At 39.4% G+C, this 14,337-nt stretch overlaps 1 protein-coding gene across 6 annotated transcripts in view; it reads right to left on the bottom strand.

Moving 5' to 3' along the window:
* Window positions 1–13,577, bottom strand: part of MCC (MCC regulator of Wnt signaling pathway) — a 181,717-nt gene extending 168,140 nt beyond the window's left edge. The window contains exons 1-2 of one of the 6 annotated variants that reach the window (XM_021524798.3): window positions 13,414–13,572; window positions 1,667–1,914 (exon numbers count right to left, since the gene is read on the bottom strand). In XM_021524798.3, the coding sequence (XP_021380473.3) occupies window positions 1,667–1,914; window positions 13,414–13,550 (385 nt within the window). In that variant the 5' untranslated portion in view covers window positions 13,551–13,572. Of the gene's footprint in view, window positions 1–1,666; window positions 1,915–13,383 lie in introns of those variants that run through there. The other 5 variants (XM_085568155.1, XM_085568156.1, XM_085568157.1 and 2 more) reach the window with 5 other exon arrangements.
* Window positions 13,578–14,337: the final 760 nt, after the last annotated feature.

The following is a 14,337-nucleotide window of genomic DNA, read 5'->3' as shown; positions in this document are numbered from 1 at the left end:
GACAACTCTGTTTTGCAGAAAAAGTAATTGTATCAGCACCAAAAAAGCAGGCAATGGAACATAATTGTATCAGCAAGGCAACACACAATACCTTAAAGCAAAAAAAAAAAAAAAAAAAGGCACAATTTTGGCTTTGAAATATTGTCTGACAGCTCCAGAAAGAGATCCACAGGCTGGAAATCAATTGAGCTTATGAAAATTTCAATACAGAAAGTGATGGGAGAAATGGGCACAGGAACTACAGAGTTTTTCAATTCAAGACTATATATGAAAGAAGCATAAACAGAAGAAATGCTAACAACAAACTACCTCTATAATAAAATATGACCATGAAGCTACAAAATATGAGATGGAAGAGAAACAGAGCTATGAAACAGATTTGCTCTGCTGAGAAGCCAAAATGAAAAGCCAAGGCACATGAGATCATAGGATGATAAGGGAGTGGTACAGACCATCTAAAAAGCAAAAAGATAAGATCACCAAGAATACAAAGTAAACAAGGAAAATTTGAATTTCTGAGATAACTAGCCAAAAACATGTGCAAAAGTGACTGCAAGACAGAACATGCTAATCCCATACCTACAAAGCTAATACATAAGTAAATGGCTAGACAGACCAAACCACCAAAATCAAAACATGCCCAGTTTTACTTTCTATGAAGCTGACTACTGATGAGATAAATACAGGTGTGACTAATCAGTAAAGTCCTGCTATGGGAGCAGGATAAGAGATGGGCTAGGGTGATGTGCCTATGAAGATCAGGGTGTGTGCTAGGACTGATCACAGCTGTTGCAAAAAAGCTGGCTTGATCTCAACACCAAGAGGACTTGATGGTGGGCTTTGCTTTAGATAAACTATAAACAGTTGAGAGAATCAACTGGTGCTGTATTTCTCCCTGAGTTCAGTAAGAATGTGAACGTCTCCCTGAGTTAGCCAAGCCAGTATACACAGCTCAGCCTCAGTGGTATTGTGACTGAGCTGCACCCTGAAATTGCTCTCCTCTGTTATATGTGATTTGTGTCTGTATTGTGTTTCCAGTATGCTTTGCATCCTCACTGCTAAAACAGAAATCTCATGTTCCATCAACTACCTTCAAATAAATAAATAAATCTGATGTTAAACATTATACCACCAGAGGCTGATGCCACTTTTGTGAAGAATGGACGCAGGTCAGTTCCATGGTCACCAAGCCAGCAGTTGTGCTTAGCCAGCACACACCTATTAAAGGGAAGTGGGGAATGGGCAGCATCCCCAGATTTTTCCACAAAAACACCACAGTTTGCCATTTTTGACCCCAGAATCTGTCCTTTAGTCTCTTTCATTTTTTACAGGGTGAAAGGAAGCATTGTGCAGGTGTTAACATTTCTGTTCTAATGCTGATTGGTCACAGTGCTATCAAGGACTGTGCTCAATGATACTCCAAGGAAGTCTGTTCTGTTGCATAATTTGCATTTTCAGAAGAGTATGCTGTGCACACATTCTAGTTTACATTCTGCTGGCAAGTCTGCTTCCATTACAACAGCACTCTAGCATATGATGAAATTATGCGAAGGCAGATTCACAAAGCCCTTTAGGGGCAACCCTAATGCCAGTGCAATCAGTAACAAACACCCCACAGTCTACCTTTTGTCAAATTACACCCACAGGATATTCAAGTCATACCTACCTAAACTGTTATTGCTGCTAGTTGGCCAGGAAGCTACTCTATCTCTTAACTTTTTCTTTTTACAAGAGTCATCCGATTTCACAGAAAGCTCCACTTCCTCCTTCTTGATTTCCTGTACCAGTTCCATGCGACACTGACTAAAATCCTGGAAGGAAATTTTTCCATTTTCATCTGCTCCCAGCTGGTGCATGATCTCTGCAACAGACGCCTCCATATTCAGCTGGCGGCACACCATCAGCAAGTCATTCCTAAAGATATTTTTAGAGGGAAAATAGGGGTGGGGGAAGATTGGAAAAGTGGGAGTAGAGAAAACAAAAAAACAACAACTTAGTTTAGAAGAAAAGGAATACTAGCCCTGTCTAATCTGGATATGCATTAATGCACAGGCGTTTAAAACCAATAAGCCAACTCCTGAAGGAAACAAAATCTTAAAACAATTTCTCCAGCATCTGAATAATGACAGATGCATATTTATCAAATGACAAATAATCTCATTCTAAATAAAATGTTGGCAAACCAATTCAACCAGATCTGAAGCAACAGCTGCTCTACGCTACCAAATCTTCTGGGTGCCCTATTCTCTCCATTAGAAAAAATATTTTTTAGAATACTACCACTACTTTGCTACTCTCACATTTCACTGCTTCTTTCCTGACATCCTCTTCTTAAGCACTTTTTGGATTGCACAGCACTACCATACCAATTTATACCACAAATAGCATGACTGTGTTTCTATGTTAGGGCCCTTTTAAGAAGCTTAAAAGCATATAGCTTATTTCTGTGTTGTACAAAATCTTTCAGTAGACGGAAGGCAAAGGAATAGTGTAATATTACTATGATGTGAATTATTAGCAGATTTAATAATATTATTTCATTACTAGTATCAGGGCATCATTCAGAAGGTTTCTGTGAAACCATGATACATTGAAATACTCAAAGTTCTTGTATGAAGAGCTTCAATGAAGTAATTTATTATCAGAATCAAGGCCCATTCTATTCTACAGAAAGAAGTTGTACATTGGGTGGAGGTCTGTAAGTGTCTTCTATGCAGAAATTCCAGAGCTGCAGCAACAGAATTCTTCGAGTTGTTTACAATGAAATTGGATAATAGCAATCACAGTAACAAAAGTAATAGTAATGATGACAAGAATTATGATAATGACAATAATAATGATAACATGACCATGTAGTTTAAAAACAAATAAACAAAACCCGAACAAAAATAACAGAATGCAACCAAATCTCTACTTATGACAAGAAATAACTTTATTGCAGAAGAATTAATCACACAGGCCAAATACAAGCTATACTTACTTGCAGTTCAATTTTTGCTCAGAGTTTTGTTCTTAGATTTGAATCTGATAAATTAATAAATAATCTCCATGGCTCAGTTCCTTGTTTTTAAAAATTAAAACAACACAAATACAATCTCACAGGGTGTTGCAAAGAAAAACAAGGATGACAGCATGTTTAAATTTTTACATGGGGAGTGACAGATACAATTCAGCTACATCTATATCTGTTCTCTTGGAACAGATCAGACGTAGCCTCGGATTGAGGCTTAGATGCTCAGATTGAGCATTAACTTCTGCAGAGGTGTGCTAATTTTGAAGTGAGTAACAGGACAAGCAGTGCAGGGTGATTTTGCCAGGGAATTCCATGACACAGGTCTGTTGCCCTGGTTCCAGAAGAATTCATCTGCTATATTGGGGCAGAAGGAGGCTGCAGCACTGGTAGCACAACTTACACCGCTCGTTTTCCTAATTTCAATTTTCCCAGATACAATTCGGATTGCTACTTCAAAAAGGAAGTTAACACACTGTTTTCTGCCATTATATAGTTAAGAAAAACAGTCTTTACATATTTGAAGCCCATAATTAGATGTTGCACCTTCTTTTGAATAAAGAACCCCATTTTTTGTATCTCAAATCATCATAAGCTGCTCTTGTCTTTCTCTAAATGATCCACCAACTGAATGAATGACAGCACACAGAACTGGACACCAGCTTAAAGCATACAGTGAAAAAAGACTAGAAGGTAAAAGCAGAAGTCCTGTTCTGCAAAAGCACAATTCTGTTAATTTAAATTTTACTTGAGAATCACTATAAATCTTCTGAAGTTTTTCATCAAGCACACATCCTGTATGTGTATCACCAAATGTGCTAATGTCTGCTTATCCCTACTTTATGTCACTTGATTTTTTTCAAGCAATAGCTTCATCTGTCAGCACCAATTGTGACTCTTATCCCACAGCAGGCCTCTGATTTTCCTTAGCTTGATGTCATCTCAGATTTAAGGAAGTTTACCCATTATCATGTCATGCAGATCATTAATCCTTAATAATGCTGCTCTAGTCCAGGCCATCCTTCTGATTTCAATTTGATACAGTATTTTATCTGTCAAACAAAGCACAGGTGTCTAATGAGCTCCAAGTATAGCTTGGAAAAAAAACCTGAACAAACTGAATTCTCTCAGTCTCTCTCTCTCTAGTTCCTTAACTTGCCTACGAGTGTCATAAAACAACATCAAAAGCCTTAAAATAGCTAAGACGAAGGGCATCTCTTCTTTCACTCCCACCACAAACTGCTGACACTACATCTAGTGATCTAGATGAGTTCAACCTAACTTTTTCTTAACAAATCCATATTCAGCAAGTTGTCGACTGGCCACCATCTCAACACACTTTTAAAGAAAACCAGCATATTTTATGTTTCCCTGTTTTTGCTCTTCTGTCTTTTAGAAGAGCTCAGGGGAAAAGAATGGAAATAATTCTGAGATTGTCTTTAGGATTATTATATCAAAATCTCCAAGTACAACTAATTAAAACAAATCCAAGCACTCTTCAACTTATTTCTTCCCTCCCCATCAAAGGTATTTGTTACCAGTCCTATTTGCAGGAACAATTTCACTACATGTATTATTTTAAATGTAGAAAGCAAAACAAAACAAACCGAAAATATCATACATCTTAGCATCATCAGCAGCTCACTGACTCCCTCTCTTGGGTACTCTGTTTTTTTCTGTCACTTTTTCAAAACTGTGGAACAATTTTACACTTGAAATTCCCTGCTAGTTTCAATTTCTGCATATTCCAGTGCCTGCTCACAACTACCTGCAACTTGATCCAGATCTACAACACTGAGCATCATCAGGAAAAAGATAGGGTTAACAATCAGCCAGCCCCAAAACCCTGTATGCTTTATTCATAATTCAGCCACCTGAGCTTCTTCTTCACAACTCTGTCCTGCCTTGGCTGCTTCTCACGATACTATTCCAAGCATGCTGCCGACATCACCACTCCTTCCTCTGAGGAAGCAAGGGATGGTTCCCTTCCCACCTCCCTACCTCAGTGTGTCCGTGTGTGTCTCTCCCGCACAAGACAGCCAGCCTGCAGTACAGACCTCTCAGAACAGAAATGTATTTTACAGATGACACAAGAAATGCATATTCTACTCACTAGAAATAGCTTAAACTTTGTGCTCTGATCACCTACTCTGTATTGATAATAGGAACTGCAGCTTTCAACCTGCAAGGACAGGGTGTCTCTTTTCAGCTAAGGGTCTTATCTCTGGAGAAAGAACTGTTGCAGGCAAACAAAGGTCCGTCTGTCAAAGGAAAAGCAGAGTTTGTCAACAGAAGCTCTGCCATTCGACACTTTCTTTTGTGCTGTTCACTGGTTTCAAATATACTGGTATTACACAGTAACAATTCAACTTACATACTCTTCCATATGGTTAGAACCTATCAGGAGCACAGTTCTCGTTCAGAGATGGTCTGGTCTCTGCTACCTGGCTTACCCTCAAAAATTACATGTGGGATTTCATCAAATAATCACTAATAATACATAAATATTGTTCTTTTCTGTCAAATATTAAAATGTACTGCTGTAGAAAAACTCTCAGAAGAAAGGAAATATTAAATGTGCTGATTACAATTTAGCATTATGGTGACATTAACACAGGTCAATTAATGCAAAACTTGCTGTACTGGGATGAATTCCACATATTTATTCTAAAATTCCACTATTTGTTCTAAAATATGCATGTAAACATTCACAGTAAAAAAAAAAAAAAAAAAAAAAAAAAAAAAAAAAAAAGTGGATTTGAAAAGCCATGTATCCAAAGCATAACTCTGCCTTCAGATGCCATTTGAAGCCCATCCTTTGGACAACACTCAACACTTAGGCACAACACAAGCCTTGTTAATGCCTTTCATCTACCACCTGAGACACAAGAGCCTCAGTAAAATCTCTGTTGTTCTTTTACACTTCTGAAAATGAATTAACTTTTAGTGAGATTTCTTAGTTCAGATCATTTGGATTGAAGCATGTTTTAAAAATCAAGAAGACATAACCAGAGGGATCACAACTACCCCCAATTTAATTTCTTACCCCCCTCCACCTTCTTGGGCCAACATTAAAAGTCACATAGCCAGATAAAAAGTCACAACTATAAACTGGCCATGCAGCAAAGAAATATTTCTTACCAAGCTAGTGTATAGCTAAGGTGACTCTTTGAACAAATTCTCATGCAGACAGAATGAAACTTCAGGACCAGTAGATAATCATCTGGCAAAACAGGCTGACTTAAAAAAAAAAATTAAACCCTCCACTAGAAATTCACAACTCATTGTGTAAAGAATGCAGGTGCACAGATTAGGGGTGTATATTTGCAAGAAAGGCCAGGTACCCAAGTATTTTGTGAGGTTCCTTACTCCCAGTCAAAACATGTATGACCTACTGCTTCAGTCAATGTCAGGTAATATCCAGCCTACCCCAGCAATCAAAGACAAAGAGGATTTAAAAATAATTTTAGAATCCATCCACAGCTACCAGCAAAGGACTTGCACATGGCACCCTCAAACAATAAATACAAAGGAGTTAACTGGAAGAATGCTTTTCTCATTCAAGAGCCTCCCAACACTGTCAACCAGTCAACACATCCATGAATTCCAAACTATAGGTCTTGGCAAATTAATTCTAAAAACATACAGAAAGTTGCTCCCTATGAACATGAGCTAACCGACTGTGATTAAGGAGGGTGCTAACTGACTTGTCTGCTGTAATGGAAGATGCACTCACATATGAGCTAAACAAAACCATAGCCCCTGTCATACTGCTATTACAACCACCAATGGTTCCTATGTTATACGCCCAGGGCTATGGAGTTGCTAGAAAGACCAAGCACCAAAGCATCTTATGAGGGCTTGAACTCCCTATCACCCTTGGGAAGAAAGAGTATTTTTGTGAAGTTGATCTTTCAGAATTGCAACAAGAAAACCAAGAAAACACGAGGAAAAAAAAACCAAAATCCCAGTTTAAGAATTACTTTTTTTTTCATCACGAAAGGGAAATGACTGACTTCAAAACTACTGACTTTACAGAGTGATTAACTTACAGTAATAACCCAACTAGCGTGGTATTTTCAACAATCTCAATTAAAAAATAAATATAAACAACAAAATTAATAAATATAACAAATAACTTCACTGCTTAGAAGCCAGCTGGATGTAAACTTTCTACAGGATCAAAAAATTTGACATTTGTATTTTCAAGTGAATTACTGTTTGGTCAGTTTCTCCACAGTACAAGCTATCTGGACAACAAGGTCCTAAGAAAGAAAATACAGTAATACCATAAAACTACAAGTCTGAGAAATACTTTAGTCCCTTTTACCAGACTAATAATGCCAGTGAGGAGAGGAAAAAAGCAATGTATAAAACACACCAAATAACTCCTCTAACTTTAAAACATTCACAGCTCCAGCTAAAGCACCCTTCAGGTGTCTGATGTTTACATAAGAACTGAAGTGCTAACCAATTAAAAAATGTATTATGTTCAGGCAATTCAAGTTCAAATACATTCTTTTGACTGTGTACCAGTTGTAATAAATACAGACTTTGAAATACATAATCCCTTAATGAATGTTGATTCTTGGTGTATTTTCTAGACACAATATTTGTAACAAAGGGAATACCTTTTTCTTCATCCTAAACTATATCTCTCTGGCTTCTCATACACATCCACCCTTCAGGCTTTCCCCGTAACTTATTCCTTTTTTGGTTATGATGCTCCAAGAGAAGCCGGGGAAGACAAAGTTGGACTAAAAACCCCACAAAATTCTATACAACTCTGGAATCATTGACTAAGGCAAGTCCCAGGAGAAACAGAAAAAACAGACTACAATCATGTGAAAAACAGCACAGTGCTTCCAGTCACCGTTTTACTCGGCATATATCTACCATACAGTAAGTATTGTGTTGTGTCCATATAAAAGCAATCCTTCAGTTACATGGATTCCAAACCCTGTGACAGCCTCCTAATGGAGATGGATGAAGACTAAAGCCTAGGAACAGAATCTGGGAGCTGAAACTGTTTTCAAGACAAACTAAAGCAGCAGTGCAAGGACAAAATACATTTTACCAAGGTTTGGGGGGGTGGCTTGGGAGTTTTGGAGATTTGGGACCTTTCCTCCCTGAATTTCTAAAACTGAGCTGGTTTAAAGAAAACACAGAGCAAATAGTCCAGACCTCAAGTGAGAACAAAATCCTGTACTGAGGTCTAAACTTTTTTGGTAAGAAGAGCCCAGTTATATGCAGAGCCAGACTGAAGGCAAGGACTAAGCAAAGCTTTGTCCCAATCTTACTGACATTTTGCAAACTGCTTCTAAATGATTTCTCCTGGTTAAGACAGCTGGATTGAGGCCAGACTTAAAACTGTACAGTACTGGGATCAAACTTCTTTTGAAATTTGAAATGCCAATGGCTGAAAAACTAGCAGAATTAAATATTACTTATCTCACAAGACTTCAAAGGCAGGGGTTTTTTTCCACCTGTTCTGTTAGAGTTGACATTTTATAAAACTCTTGCACGTAGGATAAATAGCTTTATCACTGCCTAGCCTGCTGACATTTGAGCACTCACAACAGCATGTCTCTGATGCTACTTTTTACCAGCACAAAATACCCTGCAGAGATTAGATGCAGAATATTAACTTATGCTCAAAGTAAGTTTTTAGAGATTCGGATTGACCATGTTCACATAACTTCATAAATGATCATCTTATGGATTAAACACGTATTTTACCAACAGTGGTAAGATGACTAGTCACAGATAACCCACACTGATTTTGCTACTTCATTTTATCCGTCCTTAAGTGCTTCAATAGGTATCTCTTTAAATGTTAAGCATAGAAGTTGAAGCACATTAGCAAAATCAAACACTTGAAAAACAAGTTACATGAAGTGGCAACAGAGAGTAACAGAGATCGAAGAGGAATAAATCCCCTCCTTTAAAAAGACAATGAATAGATTAATATTTTGTTTTCTTGAAAATACTGGGTTTTCTCCTCTAACAGCACACAGCCACTACATGTAGAAAAAATGGAGGGGGAGGGAGAGGTGCCAAAATACACTCAGCAAGAAAGCAGTGAATGTCCTCTTACTGTGATAACATATTTAAAACAGAAGGACCAGCCTGTACTTGCAAAAGTTTTGAGCTCCCAAAGCCATGTACACTGAAACCACTCAGGTAACAAATCAAATTCAGCTAGTTCCTTTTAACTGCTTCTGTGCAGGGCTGGAGAAGCCACATCCAGCATGTCCTTTTAACAGGCTCATTACAAAGTTAGTAGTTTTTAACATCTTACTCTATGTAGTGGTACTCTGTTTTTACCAAGACTTTCAGTAAGACATTGACCAGTGTAAAAAAAAAATTGTGCAGACAGACAACACCATTTCGAAAACTCTACCAAGAAAACGTAATTCCATTATCGTTAATATAATGACAAAGTTCTAGCTGAACTAAACACTAGCTTTAAGTCTTTTCTTCACTATCGTAAAATTATTTATCCATGCTTAAAAGTTAAAACTGGAAATCTAACATATTTGTAGCTTAATAATGAAATTAATTTTTTCTTCACCAATTATTTACACAGCTCATAACCTCATTTTTTAAAGCAAAAGTATTTCCTGCAGATTCAAAGTTATCTTTATATTTTGCAGTGTTACAACTGAGTAACCCAAAACTGACTTAGTGACTTGTGCAGTGAAGATGAAATTCATTGTGTGCTAAATGGAAATTTAATACAATCCACATATAATAAAGTTACAAGGCAATTAAGTTTCTGAAGAAGACATTAATCTAGCCTGTCACCCATAGAAACCCACCATTCAAGGCTATATATGCAGACAACATCAAAAAGAAAAAAGGAAAAAGCACACGTCCTCAACAATTCACCAACCCTCTGAAACGGAAAAATATTTATAACCGTAACATCAGATTCTGAAACTTTTCAAAGCAAACAGAATAAAACAAAGGAAAGCAATTACTGTTTTTTTCAGTTAACAGTCTTTTGTTAATAGCAACACAATCCAGCTACAACTGCAAAACTAAAGTTCTGCTGTAAACAATGTTTAAGGCTGCCTTTGCTCTCAGCAATGCTCATCCAGCTGATCACAAGCATTAAGAATCCAGCCTTAATTGCGGAGTGCTTTGCAACTGAGTTGGGGGGTGGTACTTTTTGGTTGGTTAGTTCGTTTTTGTGAAATTACTTCTTGTTGCAGAAGTATCATAAGAATGCCAAACATTTCCAAGATGTTAAAATAATTAAGTAACAAATATTAACCCCAAAAGAATCAAAAGCCATTTCAGTACAAGCCAATAAGTTAAAACTCTGTTATTTTCTCAGGATTTTTCTCTAGCTAGATGCTGCAAAATTTCAATATGCGCATGTCAATGCAAGGCTCAGAGACACTGGTTTAGCATTTCATATCCCATAGCTCAGTGTCTTCTGGATTATAACCACAAATGGCACATCCTTAATTATGCTCTATTGCTTTGATATCATCCTATTTAGAGTCTGAAATTTAATCAATATCTCAGGTGAGAGCCTGAAAATTAATCAGTATCCCAGGACATGGTCCTCCTCTACATCTGTGTCTCTACTTCCCTGCTACTATTTAAAAAGGTTTATTATAGTTTGATGCACAACAAACAAAGGATTTCCACAGCTGAAATAACAGGTTATTTCATTAGGAATGCAAACATCTCTTTTCCCCATGCAATATGAACTAAATAAATAGACATAAAATGCCTGCCTTTGCTACAAGTATAAAGATCTTCTTTTCCTTAGCAGCTCTGGAGTTGGAAAAAAAAGACACCTTATAAACAAACTGCTGCATGTGCTAGGCAAAGAAATGACTGACCAAGCTTCCAGCCTGCAAGTAGAAGGAATATTAATTTTCAAAGATAAAATTTATACCCAGTAGCACCTGCAAAACAGCAAATTTCAGTCCCATTGCATTGAAAAGAAACTAGTGTTTAAAAAGAAGATAATGCTAATAATAGGTTATAGATCACAGCCAAGTCTGGTCTAATACACAAGGAAGAAGATGATTTTAAAGTGCTAGCTTCTGTGTTTTCAGCTCTTTATACAGATGTCCGGGCATTTATTGTCATGTTTAACGTGCTGTGAAAGATATCGTGAGGTGCAGAATTCAGCCTCCACTCTCCACTGGGGCTGCAAGAAAGCCAAAAAAATTGTTGGCCACGAGGATGAGCAAAGAGAAGTCCAAAAAAGCGGGGCAAGAAGAACAGGAAAACCAAGAAACTGGCCCATATGAAACAAAACAAAACAAAGCTCTAGAAAGAAACAAACACAGAAGCCAGACAAACAGTATGCAAAAAAAAAAATGGCAAGATGAAATTTAGTGTAAAAGCAGCCATAACTTTTTTGTCTTTCTTTTAGTTGACTACATTAAAAAGGATGCAATAACCTAAACACTAGCACTCTACACAACAAACCCACACCTGCTATACTTTCAACAGGGACACTGTGAGTAGTCCATAAACCTGATAGAGTTGTCTATAATACTATACTATATATAGTAATAGTAATAGTAATAGTATTATACTATACTATATATAGTATACTACATACTATAAAGACATCCAAATCCAACTGGTCAAGTCTCCTCCTGCATAAGCCACGGCCAAAAAACAGAGTAGAAGCAAAACTGAGTAACTACAGAAAACAAGAAAGGCATTATACAACTCATCACCTAATGAAGTAATGTCAAAGATAATTTCTTAAATATTCCTTCACTACTTTGTCACACATATAGAGATGTAAGGGAAGACAGTAATATGTAACACCATGTTCTCTGATAAAGGCCACGCCAGTTCTGCCTTGAATGCAAAACTCCCTTCTGAAGCAAAGTATTAGCAACCTTCAACAATGAACCCACCATCTCCTGAAGCATTTTCAACACCACCCAGGCCCTAGGCTTTATTGCCATTTTGTCATGAAATTCAATGTCTCTACTCAGACATATCCTGGCATTTTCAACACTCTAGTTCAAGCAACACTCTGAAACACTCACTTTGAAGAAAACAGAATACAAATTTGGGACAAAACTTAGGGAATGTGGATTAGTCGATCAGAAATGAGTAGTTTCTCTCAACTGTCTGTATGAAACACTAAAACATTAATATTCCCCGAGTAAGGTCTTTAGATTATAAATACACAGAGAGTTTACATTCCAGAAAGACATGACAGTACAGAAAAGCAAGTGTGCTCTGAGGAGACAGTGTACATTTTACATGAACATCGCAAGCTTTCAGACATCAGAATAAATTCTGTGAAGACCATAAGCTAATGGAAAGAGAAGCAGTCTTAGCACACTGGTTGAAAAGTACACATTTTCAAAGTGTGAAAAACAGCTGTTCACTTTGAAAATTTAAAAGGTTTATTAAACCGTAACAAAAATACAACAAAAAGACTATACAAGGAAATATTTGCAGCGCTTGTTTTGTATTTGAAACCCATAACTGTCAAAATAATCATTAGACAGAGAGGGGGAAAAAAGCATTCAGGGAGCTGTTTAGATAAGAAATATCACACCCTTGAACTTTATTTTAAAAGTTGTTACAGTTTTTCAACAACTTTCTGGCTCCAAAGAGATGGCAGTGGGAATTCAAGTTTACTTAGCCTTTCTTTGGGTCATATTCTTAGGTTACAGTATGGCAAACTTAAGAAATTCCCTCACTGTCCCAGTTCTCTAGAGACACGTACTAATTGCAAACAACAGCATAAGTTTTCATTTTGAAATGCAAGTTTCCACGACCTCTGGCAAATCCCGCCTTTTGAAGTTCAGTATTTTTTAAATTACGGTGTGAGAGCTCAGAAATACCATTGCCACAAAACCAACTCCTGACCAAAACACACTGCTAGTGCTTTCAGACACATAAACATTGCACTGTAGCTTATTTCCAAGTATCTATTGCAAATGAACAATCCATCAGCCTGCGTGACACTCCTCTAACTCTCCGAGGACCAGCAGAGGAATTTAAACGAAACTGTGTAACAACAATATTGATAAACCCGTACTGACAAAACAAAATCATAGGATCCGGGAGAACAGTATGAGTTTTCTCCTAGATCACCCACGACCGGCTTTTTGTGTGTTTACTTGCAAAAACCACCTGCCCAGGGCACGAGGTGATCAAACCCAGGCTCGGAGCGTCACCTTTCCGCCCCGGCAGAGGTGGAAGCGCTGCGGGCAGCGCTCGCCCGCTATCCCGGGAAGCTCTCGGCGCCGAGGCCCCGCTGGAGCCCCTGGCTCCGGTGCCGGCGGGAGCCGCGGAGCTCCCACCGCTGCTCCAACTCGCCCACAAGTCGGGGAACGCGGGGCGAGAGGAAGGACGGGACGGCTCCGTACCAACAAAGAGCCGCCTCCCGCTGTCGCTACCTGCCGATGAAGCCGTCCCCATCGCCGTCGCAGGTCTGGAAGAGGCGCCTCATCCTCTCCTCCTCGCCCGTGCTGGAGGTATCAGCGCTGCTGCTGCCGGTGCTGTTCACCTCCGCTACGGCGGCTGCCGCCATCATGCGCCCCGCTCCGGAGGAGGAGGCGGGGAAGAAGACGAAGAAGAAGGAGGGGCGCCCGGGATTCCCAGTCCCGCCGCGCCTGCAAAGTGCGAGCGGCAGCACAAAGCCGGGCCGGGGGCCCTGCCGGCCCGCACCCTCCGCCCGGAGGCACAGCCGGGGCGGGATCCCGCCGGGTCTTGGAGCGGGGTCGGGGCGGCCGAGGCTCGGAGCTGCTGCCGGATCACTCACGGCACTCCCCGGCGCCGGGATCGCGGTGGGACCGCCGGGAGCGAGCGGGCGGTGTCGCCAGCCCGGGGCGGCTGCCCTCTCTGCCGGGGCCGCCGAGTGCCGGGCGGCCCCAGCCCTGACAGCGCCGTTTCTGCTCCTTGGGCTGGGCAGGGCCGGCTCCCTGCTCCGGGGATGCTGCTTTGGACGGTCTATGGAAGTCTAAAACCTCCAGCGGTTTCGGTGGCCCTGCGTTTTCATTCCAGGCTGTTTGATGTGGTACTGGTCAGGTAAAAGCATTCTGAGGTGCAGAGCACCAGCCCCGTCTTGATTCATCCACTGATCAGATTTTACCTGCGAAGTCAACAATTCATTTTTCTGTCCCTGAACATGTTTGTGGCCTGTACACTTCCCTGTCTGTTGGTCTCCTTTTAATTTAAAGAAAAATAGTTTTCTTTGCAATCATCATTTGGCCAGATGAAAAAACTAAAATCGTGCCTGTATAGTACAGCTTCTTAATTTCCCCTGGTATCTTTGCCACTCTTCTCAATATCTAAATTTTATCCAGTGCTTTTTATTCTTA

This window comes from Lonchura striata, chromosome Z (assembly GCF_050655825.1).
Source record: "Lonchura striata isolate lonStrDom1 chromosome Z, ASM5065582v1, whole genome shotgun sequence".
Taxonomy (NCBI): domain Eukaryota; kingdom Metazoa; phylum Chordata; class Aves; order Passeriformes; family Estrildidae; genus Lonchura; species Lonchura striata.
This window is presented reverse-complemented; position numbering and strand designations above follow the sequence as displayed.